This window comes from Melopsittacus undulatus, chromosome 9 (assembly GCF_012275295.1).
Source record: "Melopsittacus undulatus isolate bMelUnd1 chromosome 9, bMelUnd1.mat.Z, whole genome shotgun sequence".
NCBI classification, from domain to species: Eukaryota; Metazoa; Chordata; class Aves; order Psittaciformes; family Psittaculidae; genus Melopsittacus; species Melopsittacus undulatus.
The window spans coordinates 22,931,647-22,954,216 of NC_047535.1; the positions used below are offsets into that span (position 1 = coordinate 22,931,647).

The 22,570-nt window shown below is 42.8% G+C and overlaps 1 protein-coding gene across 2 annotated transcripts in view; it reads left to right on the forward strand.

Moving 5' to 3' along the window:
* The window catches only part of FAM120A (family with sequence similarity 120 member A), a 54,875-nt gene extending 37,714 nt beyond the window's left edge, over positions 1-17,161 (forward strand). The window contains exons 13-18 of one of the 2 annotated variants that reach the window (XM_034066333.1): positions 3,889-4,098; positions 5,400-5,583; positions 6,511-6,648; positions 8,129-8,270; positions 12,446-12,542; positions 15,254-17,161. In XM_034066333.1, coding sequence (XP_033922224.1) covers positions 3,889-4,098; positions 5,400-5,583; positions 6,511-6,648; positions 8,129-8,270; positions 12,446-12,542; positions 15,254-15,565 — 1,083 coding nt within the window. In that variant the 3' untranslated portion in view covers positions 15,566-17,161. The remainder of the gene's footprint in view (positions 1-3,888; positions 4,099-5,399; positions 5,584-6,510; positions 6,649-8,128; positions 8,271-12,445; positions 12,543-15,253) is intronic. The other variant, XM_034066334.1, reaches the window with a different exon arrangement.
* Positions 17,162-22,570: the final 5,409 nt, after the last annotated feature.

The window sequence follows — 22,570 nt, forward strand, 5'->3', positions numbered from 1 at the left end:
AGAGATTGATAATTGGTTCTGCTTCACTGTTTGGATAAGTAACTAAAACTTTAAACGTACTCTGTACTGCAAAACCATTTCTCACATTTCTTTAAGTAATTCACTCTTGGAAGCTGGAAACAAATGTGCTTCCACTGAAAAGATTAAAAGGAAAAGAGAAAGAAAAAATTTCTTCCTTGTGTGGCTGTTTATAAGTACTAACCTGGGTCATTTTTCATGATTCAGTATTCAAAAGATTTTTGCAGCTAAGTGTAAAAATGGAGAGAGACTTGCATGATCTTCAGTGGAAAAATGCAAGAGAGAAAAAAAGGCAGATGGTTTATTAGTACTCAGAATCATAGAAATAATTATTTTGAGGACTTTAAAAGTTAAGATGTCAAAGTTTCTACTATTTCTAACACAGTAGTATTACCTGAAGTAAATACTGCTAGGTAATCAAGAGAGTTGTGTAGTGTGGTATCCTTATTTCAAATGCAGAATGCCTGTCAATCTGTGCAGTAGCATCTTACTCTGCAGGATTTCTCCATTCAGCCTTCATATGCTTACAGTGAAATTTCCTCCACTAGTTTTTGAGATAAAGTATACAGGATTTGTTTTTTGTTTTTACCTTTTTTGCTTTTTGGAATTTGCTCAGAACCCACTATGAAGTTCTCTGAATAAAATGGTAGAGCTTAGTCCTTTTTTATTTAATCAAACATTTCACTAAGTGGAAATAATTTTAGATACTTTTTTCCACATAATGGATATTAAGCCAAATAATGAATTTGATACGTGGAAGCTGTGGGGTGTATTAGGATGTATAGGGAATGCACAAGAGGAAGTGATGCATCTTCTGCCTGTTTTGATGATCAGTGTGGTGAGATGCTGATTGCACCTTCATCAGGCAGCCGCATGTTGAAGAAGTCATTTCAGATTGGCCTTCAGGTCAAAGTGCATTTCAGATTGGATTCAAGTCAGGAAGGTCTACTCCAGGCAGTGCCTGGATACATGCTGTCCTTAGATCAGCAAGGAGCAGGTACTGGTTTCCCAAGTTTGTTCATATTCATGATTGCACACTGCAGAGGGGCACAGGCAAAAGCAGTGAGAAACTGTGATGAAGCTTGCACAGATTTCAGGTATTAGGCTTTTTTAAGGAATATTTTGCCACTGATACCACATCTGTAAGAGCATTCTCAAAGCCAACAAGTGACTATTTCTCTTCTGTGAGTGATGAGCACAATCTGGGGTGCATGTAGCATCTTGGGAAGGTTCAATCTATAAAACATCTATCTATAAATCATAGAATGATGGAATGGTTTGGGTTGGAAGGGACCTTAAAGCTCATCCAGTTCTAACCCCCTGGCACAAGCAGGGACACCTTCCACTAGAGCAGCTTGCTCCAAGCCCCATCCAGCCTGGCCTAGAACGCTTCCAGGGTGGACATCCCTGTGCCAGCACCTCAGCACCTTCACAGGGAAGAACTTCTGCCTAAGAGCTCATCTCGGTCTCCCCTCTGGTAGGTTAAAGCCATTCCCCTTGGTCTGTCCCTATAGGCCCTTGTGCAAAGTCCCTCTGGAGGTTTCTTCTAAACCTATAAACCAAATCTGTCTGCTCATGGAAACCCAGCACTTAGCCATAGAAATACTATTGCATGTAAGGGAAAGAAAACACCTGCATCCACTTCAGAATCTTATTTGAACTTGTCATACAGCAAGGAGAGAATTCATGTGTTAGCAACCGTAATGGCAGAGCTAGCAGAATAAAATCCTCTGTATATGAAAGAATGAATGTCAACAGCGAAAATAATAAACAAAACCCAACAGGAAGACATTTATTTGGCCTTTCCCTCATTGCTGAGAAAGATTCGAAGAAACAGGATAGACAGCTGTAATTAGCACCTGATAATGATGTGACACCGCTTGCTTGCTTCAGAGCTTAGGACTTCATGGCTGCTGACATGGATTAGAAGCCTATTAGGCTCCTGAAAACAGCATTTTTAAGGACTCATTGGGGCTTATTCCTTAAAAGCAGTCTAAACGTAGATCCTGTCCATCAAGAGAATCATTCAGGTCTTTGCTGGAACTGCTTTTCAAGGTGTTTACTAGACATGGGTGCTGGCAGCCCTATGTGCTTACTGGGTCTTTCAGAACCCTGGAGATGCTGGTCCAAAGATGAATATCATTGTTTGCATGGAGAGCAGTACTTTGTCTTCATGAAAGCATATGACCAACATCTGCCAAAGGAATGAGTTGTCATGTATGTTCAGAAGAAATGTACGTAGCTGATCTGAGGTAACAAACATTGAATTTAGTGGAATATAGCAAAGAGCCTTGTAAAGTCTGATGGGAGCCATGAGAGCATGGTTCAAGACTCCATGCCTTCCTGAAGCTGGGTAGTTGTACCTGTGGGTATAGGTGGAAATTCACATGACATTTGTAAGGCTTTTGTAGGATGCATCAAAGAACAGTAGTGTATCAACCACTGAGTCTTCAGTGTCCATATTCAAAACACATCACAACAAACATCACCTAGGGGTGGAGATATGGCAGAGGTTATCCAGAGTTATCAACGTTTCACCTGTCTTAAGATACGATGCACAGGAGGAAATCCCACTGTGAACATTGCTTAGAGATCTGAGAAAGGATTTCACAGAGAAAATACTCTCATTCCAACACAAAATGAAGGTCAGAGACAAGGCGAGTGATAAACAGCACACACTAGAATGTTAATAGAAATTGTTCTTCAAGTTTTATTTTTAAATCCTACATAAAGCGTCATATGGATCATTCCCATAATACATGTTGGTTAGCTGAAAGAGATGCAGTGTTTCATGCAGCTGCTGCTGCTTTTTTTGTTGAAGTCAGACAGAAAGAGCAACTGAGTTTGAACCCAGCTGCATATCTGCAAATCTGTCTGGATAGTCTTATGGATCTTAAAGGTTGCTTATGCATATGGAAGGTAACATAGTTTAAAATTTAATACCAAGGTCTTGAAAATGTTCCCAAGAAAAGGCTGGTATTTTCAGGAGTATTTTAGAGGACACCAGCAGTGATATTTTCTTATGCCAGAGCTAAAAATATATTTGCTTCAAGAAATTTTTTTTTGCTTCCACCACCAGCTATTACTGTTTAATTCTACTTTTGTATATCTACCCTTCATCCTAAATAAAGCTGTTGTATGCATGAAAATTATGTCATTAATGAGAGATGTCAAATCTTGAATGAAGGTAATAGAAAATCCATTATAAAGGACTTGGAACTAGCTACATGGGAAGAAAAATGGAATGCAAACATCGAGCTCATTCCTGAAACTTCCTGCAGAAAATCTCATAAGCACAATGCTATTTACAATAATTTTTTAAATGACATTTTCTACTGCTGTTTTCCTGTAAGTGTCTTTGAAGTTTTCCGTGCTATAACATGCTTTGGAATTGTGTGGAAAACTCTGTACTGCGGATAGATCAATGATGTTAATGCAGCTAAAGTATGTTTCTTGCATGGGTTAGACGCCACAGGCCAGAAATAAAACATGAGTATTTAATTAAAAACTTTTCACTGACTTCTTGTAATGAATTTATTAAAGCATTAAAATATTAAAACTCATTTCCTGTGGGTTGGTGGGGGGGGGTGTTCTTTTTTTTTTTTTTTTTTTTTTTTTTTGAGAAAATAGGGTGTTTGTGTTTCCCTCACATTGAGTAGACAGACGGGAATACCAGCCTTTCTGTGCATTGCAGTTGTGCATGTGCAGGCAATAGATTCTGGTACATTCCTCTAATCCAATTGGCAATTACATGTGAAAAGTTCAGAGGACCTTTTAAATTCCTCTGTTTTCAAGAGTTTTGAAAATAATGTAACTGTTGGAATAACTCTAAATTCATCTCACTATGATCTTACTACATTCTTTGAGCAGATTGAGAATCTCGACCCACGAGGAATTCAGCTGTCCGCTCTATTTATGAGCGGGGTCGATATGGCACTTTTTGCAAACGATGCTTGTGGACAGCCAATTCCATGGGAGCACTGCTGTCCGTGGATGTATTTTGATGGAAAATTATTCCAGACCAAGCTCATCAAAGCAAGCCGGGAGAAAGTTCCTCTCATTGACCTCTGTGATGGTCAGGTGGGTACATTCAGAAGCATGACAGTATCAAGTGTTTCACATTTTCGGAAGTGTTAAATGTGATTGGTATGTCATTGCTTCATGTATCATCACTACTTTTCTTAGAATCCCAGACTGGTTTGTGTGGGAAGGGACCTTAAAGCTCATCCCAGTAGACCAGGCTGCTCCAAGCCCCATTCAACCTGGCCTTCAGCAGTTAACACCTATTTCTCTTTCAAAAGTGAAATAGGTGTTAAGCACCATCTCAAACTTCTCTTTTACAAGAGAAATAGGAGGTGAATGGCTAATAGGTATTTTTCAGCTCTGTTACTTACACTTCTCCTATCTCCTGTTGATGATTGAGATGGTATTTTTGTAGATTTAGAAAAAGTAAACGACATAAACTTTAATTTCATGATTTCTACTCTGGAGACTGAAAAAGTTGAATGTAGTTGTGATGTAATGAACCACGGAGCTGCCAGCTCCCTCTGCTCATTTGTTTAAGCACTGTCTTTCTGGGTCAAGCCAGCAAGACTGTCACAAAGGACTACACTGCAGTGGTTTTACAGTGAAAAGAGATTTGTGATTCCTAACTTACTTTACAGAGTGTGAAGTTATGGTCCCTTTTTCACATTTCTTATGATCATCTTAAAATACAAATGAATTAGTGCTTTGTTACGTCCTAATCATGCAAAAAAATATCTAACTGGAGAACCAGGAAGCTGATAAAAAAACAGCAATTTACTGAATTACCTAAATATTTTTTATCTTTTTGGGATTTTTTTTGGGGGGGAGGTATGAAATCTTAGGAAAGTATCTTCTTTCTTGTTTCTAACTCAAACAAAGTGATCATAGATGAGATATCGATGATAGCTGTGGCCCTTCACAGTCTTGTCAGCCTCCAGGTGTACTTCAGCCTGTTCACAAAGACTGCTTTGGCATTCCAGGTTTATGATTGTTCTGCTTAAAAGGTTAAATTAAATTTTCAGGAGACTATAGACAGAATTTTCTCAGTTCCTTTCTGGAAACCCCTTTTTAATCTGTAAACTGTTTCTTTGTTACTGACTTCTAAACAGTCTCTGTATTTAGACTCACTACAAATACATAAAGATTTTCTTATGAACAGTTTGAAAATCATTGAAATATTAGTAGGTATGCAAGACAGATTATTGTCATTTTCTAGCTAGCTTTGTGGAAGCTGTTAGCAGTAGTTATCTACTCTTGCATTCTTGTACTTTCTTCTTTGAATTTGTTATGTAAACGTAGCTTTATACAACTGAAATAAGAATTTTAATATCTCTTTGTGACCTCTTTATTCCTAGGCTGAGCAGGCAGCCAAGGTTGAAAAGATGCGTCAGAGCATCCTAGAAGGATTAAATTTCTCCAGGCAGAACCATCCTCTCCCTTTCCCACCTCCACCTGCCATGCCTTTCTATCCAGCTTCTATGTATCCTCGACACTTTGGGCCAGTCCCACCACCTCAGGGCAGGGGGAGAGGCTTTGCTGGTAAGTGATTGACAGTGATGCAGAACATGTGGGTGTGAAGCATTACCAAAATATTCCCAAAACTAGGAACTGATTTACCTCTTCAATTTCATAGGAAAAATACATGAAAGCATGTGGTTGGTGTGTGTTGTCACGTGCCAATCACTGTATTTTGTTGTTACTTTTATTAGCCATAGCCTAGTAATATGGGATGTTTTGTATTGCTGAGTATTTTCATTAGGATTTTTAGTAACTCTGCCAGATCAAAATATTTTTACCTCTGTTGCATAAAATGGAGAAAAGAGAAATGGATCAACACTGGATGATATGTAAAGGTTCTTATTTGCACTGTATGTTGCTTCAAAATGTCTAAATTTATAAATATTAAGAATGCCTAAATTCATGGATACTGTTTAACAGGGTTAACACAACCTTTCCTCCTCCCCACCCCTCTGCATTTTACTACAGTTGTTTAACCACTGGCACCCTTGAGTGTAAATGCTGATACAACCATTCCAGGCTGTTTCTAGAATCATTCCCTTTCTCAAAATCTCCCTGGTACCAAGGCCCATAGGTGAATTGATACTGGACATTTGGAGTAAGGCATGCTTGGGGTGCCACGACTGTAGCCATCAGACCTCATCACCAACAAATTGTCATAAGCCTTTACACTGCGTATTATGCCATAGAAGTCGGTATTCCCATTCCAAACCCAGACTGAAGGCCTGGTCTTTGCATAAGAGTCCCCGTGCTCGCTAGGGCAGCAGGACACCTTTGGCCAGGGCTCCCTGGGCTTGCTCTCATGCAGCATTGCCCACAGGCACACAGCCCTCCCCGCTGACTCCAGAAGGGTGGAAGGAGGCAGCAGCATCTCTGCTCATGGCCTTCCCGGATGCCTTTGCCCCCTCACAGATTTTCCCCTGTCTTTCTTTACCCTGGGTCTAACAGGAGTCTATGGCTTTGGAGGCCCTTATGGGGAAACAGTAGCCACAGGCGCTTACCGGGCCTTCCGGGTGGCAACAGCGGCAGGACACTCCGGAGCCTTCTCTGGCAATGACAGCAACAGGACTAGCAAGTTTCAGGGCGGTAATTATACCCAAAATCCTTTTCCTAGAGCTTCTGGCAACAGCTTCCTTCACTTTACGGTTTGGTCTGAGGCTTTCCTACTGACTGCTGGTCTCCCTTACTCCCTAACTCTCAGCTGTCCCTCTAGAATCTGCCCAGGCTGCTGTCCACTCTGCTTTCCCAGGTCCCTGCCGCAAATCCCCTCAGCACCAGCCTCTCTCATGCCTAGAAACCCTCCTCTCAGCACAGGGTAGCTGCAAAACCCACCAGGACCCTCTGTCTTGAGGGTGAGATCTGTCATCAGCTGAACTTTACTTGACTGTCATCATAGAACCAACTAGGTTGGAAAAGACCGTTAAAATCAAGTCCAACCATTCACCAGTTACTTTCTAAAACTGGGGGCAGTTGAGCTCTTTGCAAAAACAACCCAAAGTAGAAATGACTGACTGCACTGTTACTGCTGACCCTGGCACTGTTCTGCCATCAGTGTCAGCATGGACACGTATGTGAGATTTACTTACCTGCCTCTATGCCCATTTCTTGTCTCCTGTACAAGGTGGGACAGTGGAAACCTGTTAATTCTAGCATTCCAATCCTGAATAGAGTAAAACTTTTCCATGTGTTCAGCTGTTTCTTTCTGGCCTCTGAGCTTTTATCCTTAGAGCTATCATACCTCTAACGCTTAATTGTGTGAATAACTTTGCCCCTGTAGACAATGTGCATCTGAAGTTGAAAGACCTGTCCAGAGCAATACAAACCTTTTTGAGTTTAACCAGTAGTTTGGTTCCCAGCGTATTAACGTTTGATGACTAATCATGGCTGCATAGACACTGTGTTTTGTAACCCTTTCAGTGCTAGCTCAGTTGCACTTACCTGAATTTCCTGAACTACATTTTATGCCCTAGAGTTGACTTTTTAGGGCAAAACACTGGTATGAAGAAATGAGCAACTTGAGTAGAAGATACATTTGTATTTTAGACAATTGCTTTTGTGGCAGGGGGAGGATGAACCTACCTTTTACACCCAGATAGTTTAAATGCTGTATTTTCATAACAACTTAGTACAGATAATTCTGCCTAGTAAGTTGTTTCTAGCCATTATAATCTGCATGTCTTATGCTAATACTTGGTATTCACTAAAAAGTGCCTTTAAACCTGCAAAAGTTACTTCTTCATTAGGAATACAGAAAAGGAGTAATCTTCAGATAGCTCATAAAATTTCACTTCAATTTCTTAATGCTTATCTAAAGTACACTTTTAATTACTGAAACTGGAGTGTAAGTTCACTTTTCTTTTCAGAATTAGTATCTCTTTTTATAAAGGGGGGAAAAGAAAGACTCTTGGAGTTATATTGCTTCTGAAAGACCATAAAATGATTATTTATCTCCCAATTTCAACAGAAGAAACTGTACAAGAGATAAAATCTGGGCAGTTTTTCATTCATTCCTAACTTTAATGTTACGATTGTGAAGATCAAGGTTTGCTTTTGCTTTTATGTGCAGGAGTCCAACCTATTCCTTCTCAGGGAGGGAAACTTGAAATTGCCGGCACTGTGGTCGGCCATTGGGCTGGAAGCAGACGTGGACGAGGGGGTAGAGGGCCATTTCCTCTGCAGGTTGTGTCTGTGGGAGGACCAGCCAGAGGGTAAGTGCAGTCTTTTACCCTCCAGATACCATTGAACACCTGGGGGGGGGGGGAATAAAACAGGGAAAAGTTGGGGGCATTTGAAATAGCATGCAACACATTTTAGACCACATTAGGCAAACTATACCCACAAAATATTCAAGAAAATCATTTACATAACTTTTAAGATATTTTTAATGAGTTATTCAGATGAGTATAAGCATTTTTATGTGCAAATAAAATTCATACTCTGATGTATAGGTATAGACATACATAGATAGGTACACACACACTAGATTGTGCTTGTAAGGTGGGCTGATGCCAACCTTATGATGTTCAGCGAAGCCAAGTGCAAGGTCCTACACCCAGGTCAGGGCAATCCCAGGCACAGCTACAGGTTGGGTAAAGAAGAGATTCAGAGCAGCCCTGCAGAGAAAGACCTGGGGGTGTTGGTCAGTGAGAAACATAACATGAGCTGGCTTCAGTGTACACTCACAGCCCAGAAAGCAACCGTATCCTGAACTGCATCAAAAGGAGCATGACCAGCAGGTCAAAGGAGGTGATCCCTCTGCTCTCATGAGACCTCACCTGGAGCACTGTGTGCAGTTCTGGTGTCCTCAACATGAAAAGGATATGGAACTGTTAGAACAAGTCCAGAGGAGGGCCATGAAGGATGATCAGGGGACTGGAGCACCTCCTGTATGAAGACAGGCAGAGAAAGTTGGGGCTGTTCTGCCTGGAGAAGGCTGTGTGGAGACCTCAGAGCAGCCTTCCAGTATCTGAAGGGGGCCTATAAGGATGCTGGGAGGTACTCTTCATTAGGGACTGTAGTGGCAGGACATGGGGTAATGGGTTAAAACTTAAACAGGGAAGTTTAGATTGGATATAAGGAAGAAATTCTTTACTGTGAAAGTGGTGTGAGGCACTGGAATGAGTTGCACAGGGAGGTAGTGAATGCTCCATCCCTGGCAGTGTTCAAGGCCAGGTTGGACAGAGCCTTGGATGGTATGGTTTAGTGTGAGGTATCCCTGCCCATGGCTGGGAGGTTGGATCCTGGTGATCTTAAGGTCCTTTCCAACCCTAGCTAATTAGGATTCCATGAAGAAATGACTTGGGAGGTTTCTCTTACATGAAATCAATAAATACATTTTAACCCATCAAAACTGTCATAGCACTCCATTACTTTCTTTCTCCTGGTAGATCATTTATTAAGATTTATTATGAACATTTTTAAGGACTTCATTATGTAATTCTCCTGTGCAGCAGAAAACACCTGAAGGACATTTCGAGGTTTAATAGTTCTCTGCTACAGTCATGATGGTAGATGTGTTTAAAAGAACGTTTTATTTCTTCAGCTCTTCCACTTGATTTCACTACAGCTGAAATTACAGGTACACAGTACTTCTGAAAAACAAATACTCTTTTATAAAGATACCTAGTCCTTTACTTTTAAGTTTATTTTTTTTCCATAGGCGTAATTGTTCGTGCCTTTCAGAGCTGTCTTACCATCTTTAATTAAGGTTATACATATTGGAGGAGACCATCCCAAAGTAATGTGATTTGTATATTATGTCTGTCTTCAAAGATATTAAAGGGAATAAGTAGGTGTATTTACGCCATCTTGAGCTAGGAAGCAGCAGTCTAAAAGAGTAAGTCTGAGCAGTACGAATTTCTATCCATTAATTTAATCAAATGTGCTCTATAAAGCCCAAGTCAAAAGAGCTGTTGGAATACCTGTCTGTTTGGACTGAGGGAGGAAATGCTTGAATGTTAAGCTCTGGGAGAATGGGAGCATGGGAAGAAGCGAGAGCTGCTGGTGTGGGGAAGGGGTGAGGCAAGAACAGCAAGAACAAAGATTTAAGAGGTTCAGCAGCATCAAAAAGCATTGATGTAAGAGCAGAGCTGACATTCTGAGGGGAGCAAATTTAGGTAGGAACATTTTATTCTTAGAATGAAATTCAGCTGCCATAATATAAACATGTAGTGTTGTGTTAGATGGTTCAGACAGCTATCAGCTAGCCATGCTGGCCCATGGGATACCTCTGCTTTTCCAGAACTGCAGCAGGAGAGCATAAGCTGAGTTGTGTGATGAGGCATCAGGCTCCTTTGGGTGTTTTAATCTTACTCCTCGGTTTCAGTGGAAGAAATAACATTTTTTTTACAATTTAGGTTAGTGTGTGCTGATAACTTCTGTTTTTCATGAAGATGCATGAACAGAAGAATCTGGCTTACTGCAGAGCTGCCTCTCTCCAGTGAAATGCATTGGCTGCAATAGTGTTTGTGGAAAATGGATAATTTGCAATGCTCAGGCTGGTGTCTGACTGAGGCGTCCTGAGTGATGAGCTAGAGACACCTTCAGGCTCAGAGCTGGCTCACATTTTTACATACCGTTGGCTTCCTCCACGGAGTAGCAGTTCTTCCATTTTCTGAAGAAGCAAATACATGAATATATGCAAAGCATCAGTAGCCAGGAACTAACAAGTCAATTGAGAGCCTTCCTTACCTAGGAAGCAGTCAGATCACTGAGCTACAAGTTACTGCTCCTGCAAGTACCTTTCCAACAGAGAAATACTATTCTCCAATATTAGCTTTCGAGTTAGAAAAAATATGTTGGAGGTACTGTCTTTGGACCCAGTTAGGTTTGGGTGCAAGTTGTCATCTCAGAAAGACAGGAAAGCTGTCAGTGCTAGATCTTTTCTCCATCAAATCATAATTTCTTCACATGTAGAGTTACTGTATTTGTCAAAGAGAGAAAAACTACTGCAGGCAGCTTATCTCTTTGTTGTGTCAGTTGATACTGAAGATAAAACCTAGTAGGAAAACACTAATGTTATTGTCCTGTCTAAAGACAGGCATTCTAAATATTAGGGCTGACTTGGCAGATGCTATGTCCTAGTGAAGAACACTACTAGGAAGCAGTTTATTATGTGGTCCTGTGCGCTATCCTGGGGTTTGTCTAGTTTAGCAGAGGGCATCACCTCAGGCTTGTTTACACCCTTGTCTCATGCAACACTGAGCTTGGATATTGTTGTTACTGTGTAAAATTATCCCAGGCACTTTTTGTTGGCTTCAGTCCATCATTTAGTGTGATCTTCTCAGTTGGAAAAATCTTAATCTTACTCAGCTCCTTGAAGGGCACACTTTCATCTTGTGGAAACATGGCAGATGAGATTGGTAAGCCCTGTTACAATCTTCGGAAAGAATGCAGTGAGAGTTACTCCCATAGAAAATTCAGCTCTTTCCTCTTTATTCTTTGCCGTTGCTTTTAAATCCATTCTTTAGTTTTGTGTTGCTCAATGTGGGAATTTCCAGTGTATGTGAAAGGACTTGCAGGTCTCAGAGCCCCTGTAGGTTAGGTCAGCAGAACTTAGGTTTGGCAGCACAGCAGCAGAGGAAGTAGAGCACTGCTGACAGGATTTGGAGCAAAATAGAGGAATCTTGTGTTTCTAGGAGAGAAAACAAAAAGAATCCTGAGGTGAGAAGCAGTCCTTGACATAATGATTAGGAATTTGAGGGTTTGCAATCGATGATATTAAAATAGTTTTAGGTGAGTGGAAGTTGGTTTTGATCTGATGTAATCTTTATTGAATCAAATAAAAAAGCCAGCCCCTGATATGTCCTGGTTGGAAGCCTCTGTTTGAAAGCATCCAAATTTGATAAATTGCTATGTGTCAGATATGGCTGAAGCCTCATTTTTGATGGATAATTTCATATTCTCCCATAAAACTGAATCAGTTTTGTATTTTGCCCTCCTTTCTTATATCCAGTTCCATTTGTCTAGCATGTTTATACATTGGAAGTTTTATTAGATGGGAGAAATGACTTTATAAGTAGTTCAAATTGCTCATGTCTGGTTTTAAGGTGGAAGTATTTTGATCTCTGTTTCTAAAGCATTGTAAGGATAATTTGACACTTTGGGAATGTTTCTGCAAAGCTGGAAGATACTTATTTGTTTTCTAGAAGTGAAATATCGAAATAGTAGTTTTATTGCTACAAAAGCAAAAGGTTTGTTGGGTTTCATAGGCTTGCATGCAGTGGAACCCTGTAATTCTGAATTACTCATATTGATGCTTTAAATGTTAGTCACTAGGCAGTAAAGCTAGGGGGAAAAAATCTTCCAGCAAAATAAAATTTAAATTAGTTTTAAACAAAGCTGATGTGTCTTTTTCTGTCTTCTTTTTTCTCGTGACTTACAGGCGTCCTAGAGGAGTTATTTCCACTCCAGTGATAAGAACTTTTGGAAGAGGTGGAAGGTACTATGGGAGAGGTTATAAAAGCCAGGGAGCAATTCAGGTAATAAAGCCATGTGCCTGACTTCAGAACACTCTAGTTTACAGGCTAGTATGGTGTGGACTTCCAGACCAGCTAATATTGACAAGCACAACTTGAAAAGATAATGCGTTCCTGACAATGATCTTGCCTACATGTTGAAGCTGTAAGCTGCATGACCAGTGATGTAGGACAGGCTAGTGTTACATCTCAGTTATAAGCTAACTTTGGTTATAAAGGCAGACATGGGAAAATGTGTTTTCATGCAAAAGCTGTACCTCCACAGCTCTAACCAGCCCTGGAAGTGGAAGAGAATTTAGAAAAATGGGAGAAATACAGAGGTGAAAAAAATGAGCAATTTCTCTTCCTGCCCCTACTCTTCCCAGTTATTTTTTTTTCTGGGACCATGGTCCAACCTCATGAAGAATTATTAGGGGTAGAAAAGTCTTTGCAGCTGCATGGCTCCAAATGTAAGAACTTACTCTGGACTCCTAGGAAATAAGAGCAGTCTTTGCCCACACGAGCACACAGTTTAATTTTCAGTGACAATGTATGAAGCCTCTGTGGATCATGGTTTTTGTCTTTTCCATACATCCTTTAAATATAGCTGAAGCAAACTGCTGTTTCGTGTTAAATGCCAATTACTTCAGGGTTATGTTTTCCTCTCTTTTCTATTGTTCCTGCTGCTGAGCAGTTTTGAATGTTGATGCAAGTCCCAATGGACTCAAATATGTGAGTGGGTAGTAAATAGGTGGAAATTTTGACAGTATCATATGGATGTGCAATTTGTCACAGAGACATTAGGATATAAGAAGAGGGAAGTGTTTGCAGGTATTCAGACAGTAAAAGAAGGAATGTTCTCCAGTGGATAAAGAAGCAACTACTGACTTAAAGTAAAACTTGTTATGTTCTAAGTGTAAAAATTCAAATACATCTCTTCCTTGTTAACGTTCTGTGTACGCAGATTATATACATCTACAAATGTACCTATGTATTTGAAGCTTTACGTCTTTTACTTTAAATAGAAGAGAAACCACTACATAAATTATAGTATCTAAGTCCAAGTACCTTAACCTATGAAATATAAGAAGCCCTGGAAAGGAGCTCCCAAATATTCTGGGTTTACTACAGGTTTACATATGTAAATGTAGTTCAGATAGTACCTGTAGATTAATGGTATACAGTCTCAACAGACAGTCAAGAAGTTTGGGTATTCATATTTTTATTAATGATAGGTAATTTGGTTGGTAAATACTTGTGATCACAAGGCTCTGGGTCTAAAATTGTACCTGTGATAGAAGAAAGAAAAATGGTGTTTTGTGTTGACTGGTCCTGAGCTCATTGGATTTTAGTCATCAAGTCGCTATGCTCTAGTGTAGTGTTCTTTTTACAGGAGAAGAAAAAAGGTGAATTAAAATGCATGTGGCAGAGAGGTCTTGGGAAACCTAATACACAACAAGCAGATTTTGATACCCAGTTAAGACTAACAGGCAACAGTCACGTGACTGTCACACAGGCCAGGCATTAGGGACAGAGTGCCTGTGTGGGGCCAGATTCACACACATGAACCTACACCAAAAGCCTCCCCATGGTGGCTTTGCTGACACTCATGAGGTACAAAGAAAGGTTGGAGAATCTGACAGAAATAAGCATTTTGTCTTTTATCAGACATAAGAGATGCTACTTTTTCATGTGATGAGACCTTTCACTTTTGATCCGGAAAGAAACAAAACTATGTATATAATCTAAGTCTTAGTAAAACCCAGAAGGAAGTTCATTTACATACATGTGATGAGCATTCATTGTCCTCCGTATGCCAGTCATACACCTATGCAATGTTACTGCATTTTTTGTGGTTTTCTGGGTAACAAGGGTTGTGGTCCTCATGCAACAGCAGTTCTTAGATCTTACCTACAAAATCATTCAGCAATTCAAGAAGGTACTAACTGTGCTGTTTCTAGTAGGTAAAAATTAAGATGATTACACTATGAAACTTTGCTATTGTTTAAGGTGTATAAGACTTCCATATTCGAAGTAATTTCTTAGCACTTTGTTAACAGTGACAGATAAGTTTGTTGCTTCTGAGCAACCCAACCTACTTATCTTTGTGTGTTCTTTAAAGCCTGTTACATTTCTGGAACGCTAAGATATGTTGTTGCAGATATTTAAAAACTAAACACTTGTTCTAATGCTGCATCAATCTGGTTTGTATTGGTATACTCAGTCTTGTAAGATTCTACTATATGCTTTTCATGTGAAGTGACTTCCCTCACCTCAGAAGCATATAGACCAGTACAGATAATATTGCATGATACTTCTGGACTTCAAAGAATGACTGAAAAAAGTTTTGGTTTGTATTTGAATAACATGTAATCATATCATTAAATTATAATGTATATGAACCAAGAAGCAGAGTTAAGCTGTATATTGATTCTCAGTTGAGTGTTTCCAGACATTTACGTAGCTCTTACATTGGGAAATAACTGCAGCATCCAAGTTAGAAAGGGCTTTCTACCACAGGACATCAGAGGGCACTCAGAAACACTGAAGCTCCCTCCTCATCTGCGCTGTGCTGTTTATTTGGAATGTCTCTTCTTATTTCAGCAGTCCATAATACTGGTATTGGCTTGTGATACTGTGCACACTGCATGCTGCCTATTGCTAGTGTCATTGTAACAGATTTTGAATCTCCAGCAGTGGTTCTCCAGTAATTTTCTTCTTTTTTTAAAAAATAGGGCAAACCTCCTTATGCTGCTTCAGCAGAAGAAGTAGCCAAAGAACTTAAGTCAAAATCAGAGGAATCTAAATCCTCAATTGTGTCTTCAGATGGATCCCTGGCTGAAAATGGAGTTGTGAATGAGGAAAAACCAGCTTCCCAGATGAATGGGAATACAGGAGACATCAGGGCTTCCAATCAGTCTGAAAGTGCCTTGAGTAATGACTCTAAAATGTGCAATACAAATCCTCACTTAAATGCACTAAATGCAGACAGTGTTTGCCATAAAGATGATACTCTTGAGGCCACTGTCTTAAAAAAAGAAGAGTAAACTTATTTTTTATAGAGGGTGAAGGATGTTGGGAAGGGTCAGGATTAGGAATATCTGGAAAGAAAGAGAGCCTACAGTTACGTACATTTTTTCCTTTCCGTAAGAGAAAAATGAGGACTTTGGAAATTCGGATCCCTCTTTGATGTCAGAGATTTAAACAACACATTTTTAGTTTTAACCAGTTGTAGTCAAAATGCTACAATAAAACAAAAAAAGGAAGAGAATGAAGAGCATTTGACTCCCGCACTTAAAATGAAGTATACATAAAGTTTAAACTGGTTATGATAAAAGCTTGTAGTTTTGTTTTTTGAAATATAAAGAAAACAAATTTTGGCAGTCTTTAAGTATATATAGCTTAAAATATAATTTTTAGTACTTGGCACCATATGTATGCCATTATATTTGATTTTGCATTACTGTGTCACAATAAAGCTTTCTTTAAGGCTTTGATTTCATGATTATGGGGGGAAAAAGGCACAACCACAGTTTTTTCTTTCTTAAATTTCATCACCGTTGACGTGGTTCTTTTGTGTTAAAATGTGCAAACTATTCAAACGAAAAATTATAGCGTAATACTGCAGTTCTGCTGATTTTAAATAGACATCATACATACTTTACAAGCAAGTTAAATGGAGCTAAACTTGAAACCATAGAAGATGCAAATGACCTTTCAAAACAAACACAATGTGTTCTGAAACTTTTTGTGACTAATACCATGCATCTGTGATCAATGAACTATGTGGTTTTGAATCAGACGTAGACCATTAGTACTACTATTTGAGCTAAACTTCTGCATGGTTCATCATTTTTAAAGTGTGTAGTTAATATTATGCATGTTATTGTCCTCTTTCTTCCATTCTTACAAGTACTGTGCCCATTTGCAAAACAAAAAAAGCTAATAATCAGTAATAGTCCTATAAAAGATGTTAACTATGTTTAGTCATTGACTGATCTTGCTCTAACCTTAAAATTTTGTGATTATTGACCTCTGTTGCATTTATTCTAAAACTTAAAAAAAAAAAAGATTATCTAGCCGTTTGGATATCAGCGTTCCCTGTGTACTCACTGCTGTATGCATCCCTGTTCTCTGTTGCTGTTTTATGCCTTCATATTAGCAAAGATGAAATTCTGTGAAAAACAAAAAAAAAAAGCTTTGATCTTCAAAAAGAAAAAAAAAAAGTACCCCCCTTCTGTAGCAGGAAACAAATGGCTTGTTCTTGAGAACTTTCCCATCAAGGATTTAGTATAAGCAAATATACCTGTATCATTTTGATGTTTTTGTTAGTGTTTCCAAACTTAATGTAACTTCAAAATCAGAATCATTTCTTTATATTCGTTTTCATATAATTCTCCTGATGCTCTTCATCACACATTAGTGATCAGAAATGAGGTGTAATTCCCCATTCCCTACCCGCAAGAGCTAAGTAGGTATCTTAATGTAAGTTGAAGGGAGTTCTGCCCCAACTCATGGATTGTGCAAGAATGAACTACTGTTGGGTTTGATTGGTTGTAGATGGATTGTGGTGTGGTGTATTTGAAGGCTATTGAATGCAACTTACAGTGCTTAATAAAAATCTTTATTCTTTTAGTATAAAATACTGTATGCCTTTTTTGTCAACTATTTTTTTAATTAACATGTTGTAAATAAAAGTTTTCCTATGCCCAAATGAAGTGATTGCGTTGGCAGCCTGCATGATGTCTTCTCAAAGACAGAGAAGGAGACCCCAGCCTCTGAACACCGCAGGGATACCTTCACCAGGTCAGAGCAGCGCTTGGTCTTTTTCATTCTGTGCAGCTACTCCAGATATCCATGGTCAGATGTGAGATGATGAATAAGGTGCAAATAACACAGAAATAAAAGAGATGGTTGTTTAAAGAAGTAAAAGACCAACCCCAGGTGCTCACAGGGTTTGAAATACAGGGCAAGTGATGATGCCCATATCTGAGCTCCTTGTAGCTGAGAACAGGTTATTCTCTTGTGCAGAATTTTTCCTATACATTATGGATCATACTGACACATGAAGGAACAGAATCACAGAATGGGTTGAGTTGGAAGGGACCTTAAAGTTCATCTAAGTTCTAACCCCCCTGACAGGCAGGGACACTTTCCACTAGAGCAGGTTGCTCCAAGCCCCATCCAACTTGGTTAATAATCAGGAGAGCCTTTTGCTCTGCACATTCTTCTCCTGACTGCTCTCCATCTTAATGTTCGTCTGTGCTCTAGTGCCTGTTAGAACCAGGCTCACTCTGAGTGGATTGATTGCCCATTGTATCTACAGGAGTGGTGGTGCCATGTCCACACTCTCAGGGTAGATGTTGTGTGTAGCAGAACATAATGGCAATGGGTTGTCTTCCGTCCTGCAGTCAAAGGAGCTACAGTGGTGTGAGCAGTTGTGCAGGTGCATGGCAGCTGTGGGGGGATCTCACTGTTGGATGCTGGTGGGATGTGTTCCTTCCTCCCTCATCTGGAAGTATCATTCAACCTCTTGTGGTTGAAGGCTCGAGGCACCAGTTGTGTTCTTTCCCAGCAGTGTTACCTCTGTGGCATAATGGGGTCACTGGAATGGAACAGAAAGTATGAGCACAAATGTTCATGGGAGGTTTCACCAGTGTGCCATGTCATGCAAGCATTGCGTCATGGCTTCTCTCCTCAGTGTAACTATGCTGGGGATTTTTAACATGGGCACTTACACAGTGAGCGGTGCACAGAAAGGTGACTGAAATGATGTGAATGTACATTAACAAGTTCATCACTCAAGATGGGGGGTGCTGCATTTACCTTTTCTGGAAGCTAGGGCGGAAAGGTTTGGCTTGCGTGACTTGTGTGCCTGGCCTGGAGCATGTGTTTGCATCATGGCCCATTAAACCCTGCTGTGGTCCAGAGAGGCTGAGCCCAGCTCCTGGGCAGGACCTGGGTTGGGGTAGGACGAGCCTGTGGCTGTGATCAGTGCTAGTGGAAGCAGCTGTGGGGACGCCTCAGAGCTCCGTGGTTCCCTGACTGGGAACATCAGTGTCAAATCCAAAACCAGCACCAGGTTTGGTATTTGTGGCTCCAGGGCCTGTTGGGTGCAGTGTTGGTACTGGTGGCTGTTCAGGAGCTGGCAGGCACTGGCTGATGTTCTGTGAATCAGTATCTTTTGGGAGCAAGCACAGGGCTGCTTGTCCTCTCTCCTGCCCTCAGCATCTTCCTGTCAGAAATAGGATGCATTTGAAAGTAACGTTAGTTCTCTTCCAGAGAGTTCCATTGCCTCTGGGATGAGTGATCGTATGGAATAACAGGTTTTGCCTGGGCTGGCTTGCAAAGAATGCCTTTAACACCTGAGACTGTACATCAGTAAGTAGGTTCTGTAGTGTACTGTGTGACATGGACCTTTTTAATGTGTTAATTAAACCAGTTAATGTTTTAATGATCATGTCCCCCATGTGTAGACATGCTGAGGGCCTCTCCCGGCACAATGCTGTGAGTGGCTGTTGGACACCAGCACAACACAGGGTGTTGCTGCTGGGCTCTGCTGTCGTCGTGGTCCCCTCCATCTGCTGCTGGTCCCTGCAGGGGCCGGCGGGGAACGGGGTGGCTGATGGCTTCCTGTCAGTGACCCGCGGACAGGTCTCAGGCAGCGAGCTTGGAGGCCAAATCCAGCTCCTCGCCATGCAGCAGGTCTGGGTGTCCAAGCACACCCCTGCGGGTGCAGGGGCTAGAGTAGGTGCCCAAAGGCTGTGGCTCGGGGTCTTCTTACTGGTATTTATAGTGGCCAAAGGGCTCTGCAAGACCTGAGCATTTTTATTTTTAAAGTGAAAACTGGTAAGAAAGATTATGGCATTTGGAACAGAACAGATCACAGAACCTCAGCCTGGTTTGTGTTGGAAGGGACCTTAAAGCTCATCCAGTTCCAACCCCTGCCACAGGCAGGGACACCTTCCACTGGAGCAGCTTGCTCCAAGCCCCTGTGTCCAACCTGGCCTTGAACACTGCCAGGGATGGGGCAGCCACAGCTTCTCTGGGCACCCTGTGCCAGCGCCTCAGCACCCTCACAGGGAAGAATAGAATAAGAACAGAGTTAGAGTCAGAACAGAGGCAGAGACCTGCTCCTGGCAGCTGCAGCATCAACGCTCCTCCCTGGGCTGCCCTCCCTGTTTAACTGTTGCTAACGGCCCTCAACAGTCCGTGCCTGCCGCAGTCAATTCCTTCTGGTGCTGGTTTTACTCCCGATCCTCAGCATCCTGCGGCGCAGCCGGGTCGGTCCCCACTGCCGCGCTCACGGCTCAGGGGCTCGGGGCGGTGCTGTTCTGGCTTTCGGTGCTCAGCGCCGGGGGCGGAGCCGGATGAGGCCTGCGCGATCCGGCCCCTCCCACCGCGGCCTGGAAGCGTCGCGACCATTTTATGTCCGGCGAGGGCGGTTCAGTTCTTTTAGGCGGCGGCTGCGCCACGGGCAGCTTTGGGGAGCCGTGGCGGGGCGAGAGCCTCCGGGCCCTGCAGCGGGTGCCGGCCCCGCGCTGCTCTTGCCCCGGCACCAGGAGGTTGCGATGACCCTCGCGAGTAGCGGGCCCAGCGCCGGGCGCAGCCCACACCAGGTCGCAGCCAGGACCGGAAGGGAGTAGCGCAGCCGCCGTCCTGCTCTGCCAGAAGTGAGACCATGGGCACGTTGTTCAGTGCGGTCAGAGTTTAGGAGCGCGATCCCCCGATGGCAGAACGTAGCTGGGGTCGGTGCAGCTCAGTGCAGGTCTGGGTAACCCTTCCAAGCCCGCAGAACAAGCCTAGTCCGGACAGCTCAGAGCCGGTGAAGAGCCCTGGGGTAAGGTGGGATCCGCACCTGCTGCCCCTCGCCCGGCTCCCACTGGGTATCGCGGCCTCCGGAGGCCGGGGTCCCGCAGTGGGGTGCAGCAGGAACTGTTCCCAGTGTCCCGCTGGTGTCCCTTGTCCCCGGGATGCCCATCCCTCCGTTGGGGGAATGCCCAAGGATGCACCCCGTGGCCACCGGAACCTTCAGGGTGCGTTTGCGCGATTCAGTAGCCCCGTCTCTAACCGGGACTACTACAAGTTAATAAAAATAGGTGGTTTTGCATTAATCATTGCCTAAAAGGAAGTGTGTTTTAAATCTGCTTGGTAACTTAAGTGAAGCCAGTGGCAGTGCCCATGCAGAGTGTGTAATTACTGCCAGCTTGTGGGTGCTGCTCTGCTGCACTCTGGGTGCTGCCCCGAGCCTGAGGGTTGTTTGTGACTGCTTTTTACTCCTTCTCTGATGTGTTGTGGGGACTGCACCCTTCATTCCTCCGGGCCATTGCTGAGTGCCCGTGGCTGCTCTGCAGTGACCTCCTCCAGACCCAGAGGGGCCGTGGGTCTCCCCTCAGTTCTTGGCTGCTCCCTGACCCTCACTCGTGCCTCGACATCGTAGACATTGACCTGATCCACGAGCCCGTGCTCTGCTCAGCCTGCCCAGCCCCGGCCCAGCCTGTGGTGGGGGGGATGCAGCTGCAGAAGGGGATGTAGGGGAAGCACAGAGGATGCAGCATGCACCAGCACAGCCCAGCTGAGGACAAACACATGGCCCCTCTGTGGCACAGGGTCCTTGTCCCTCTCCTTGGACCAGGTGGAGGACAGCGAGAGGCTCCTGAGTCCCTTCCAAGGGGCTTTGCTTTCTCATGGCAAAGCAGCAGGTAAGAGCTAAATATTGTGCCTTTTTATTTAATATCCAAGTACAGGATGCTGATGCCAGAAGGATTCAGGGGGTTGGGCAGGAAAAGGCATATTTCTGACAGTACCATGGGATTGCAGTCTGTGTGGTTTGGCATTTGGGCCTGGGGGCTCACTAGTGTATTTTGTGAGCTAACGGACCGAAGGTGTGCCCTGGTTGAAATCACAGCTGTTTACACGTGCTGATGGGAACTAATCCAACAGCTTACAAAACCACGAGTGAAGGATAAAACCAGAAACATGAAGTAAAAGCTGGGCAGGATTGTCATGAAGTGCTGACATCTTCAACTTAACTCACAGTGGCTCCGCTACGGGGTTTGTAATGAAACACCACATTTAGGAATCCACTATCTGGTGTATGGAGCATCTGCTGGGGGCAGTTGCGGAGCTCAAGGTTTGAAGGACACAGGCAAAGAGCTGAATTGAGGGAAAGGATCAATGACTGTGTAAGTGCTGCTGACGGGATGGGGTGGGACGGGACAGGAGGGGTTTGGATGGGATGATATGGGATAGGAGGGGAGGGGATAGGAGTAGAGGACCAGCTGACAGAATGCTGCATGATTGGTGTTGGAGCCAGGTGGCTACTAGGGTTTCCAGCCTGGAGACACAGCACCCATGAGTGCCCAGAGCCTCCCACAGAGGATGAGGGCAGGAACCCTGGCCTGCAGACAGGCCCAGTCTGCTGATGCTGCTGCTGGGCTGGAGGTGTGCAGGTGACACCTGGTTTTCTTCTGCCTTTTCAGCCAGCATGCAGAGGTTGTGTCTGGGTTGAGGTCTCAGCAGTGGGATTTGCCGTTCCTTTCAGCTCCAGTTTTACAAGAGTTATTTCTAGCAGACCTTGTCAGTGCAAACATCCTTTTGCTTTGTGTCAGCCATGTTGGTTTGACGATTAATCCTGCTTCACTTATGTTCACCTTCATCCTTTAGGAAGTTTCAGACTAGGAAACGCCCTGCTCAGACTCTGCTGTGTCTGTGATGGCAGCTCCTGCATGCAGTGTGCTCTGGGTGGGAACCCACACAAAGCGAGTCCAACCACCAAGTTATGAAACCCCTTACAAATGGCTCATATGTTTGTAGAGAGCATTTGGCTTGAGACACCACATCTCATGTGGGCACATGAGGAGATGAGTGGCCACTTCTCCTGAGTGACTGTGGCCAAAAGCTGCTTTTAAATAGCATTTTCTGAAAGCCATTGACCGGAGCAGAGGCTTGGATTTCCCTCTCCCAGAATATGCCATTTCCCTCCCAGATGTGGCAACCAAGTGCTGATTTCCAGAGGCTGCAACTGATTCTCTTCTAATAGTTGTTCTCCT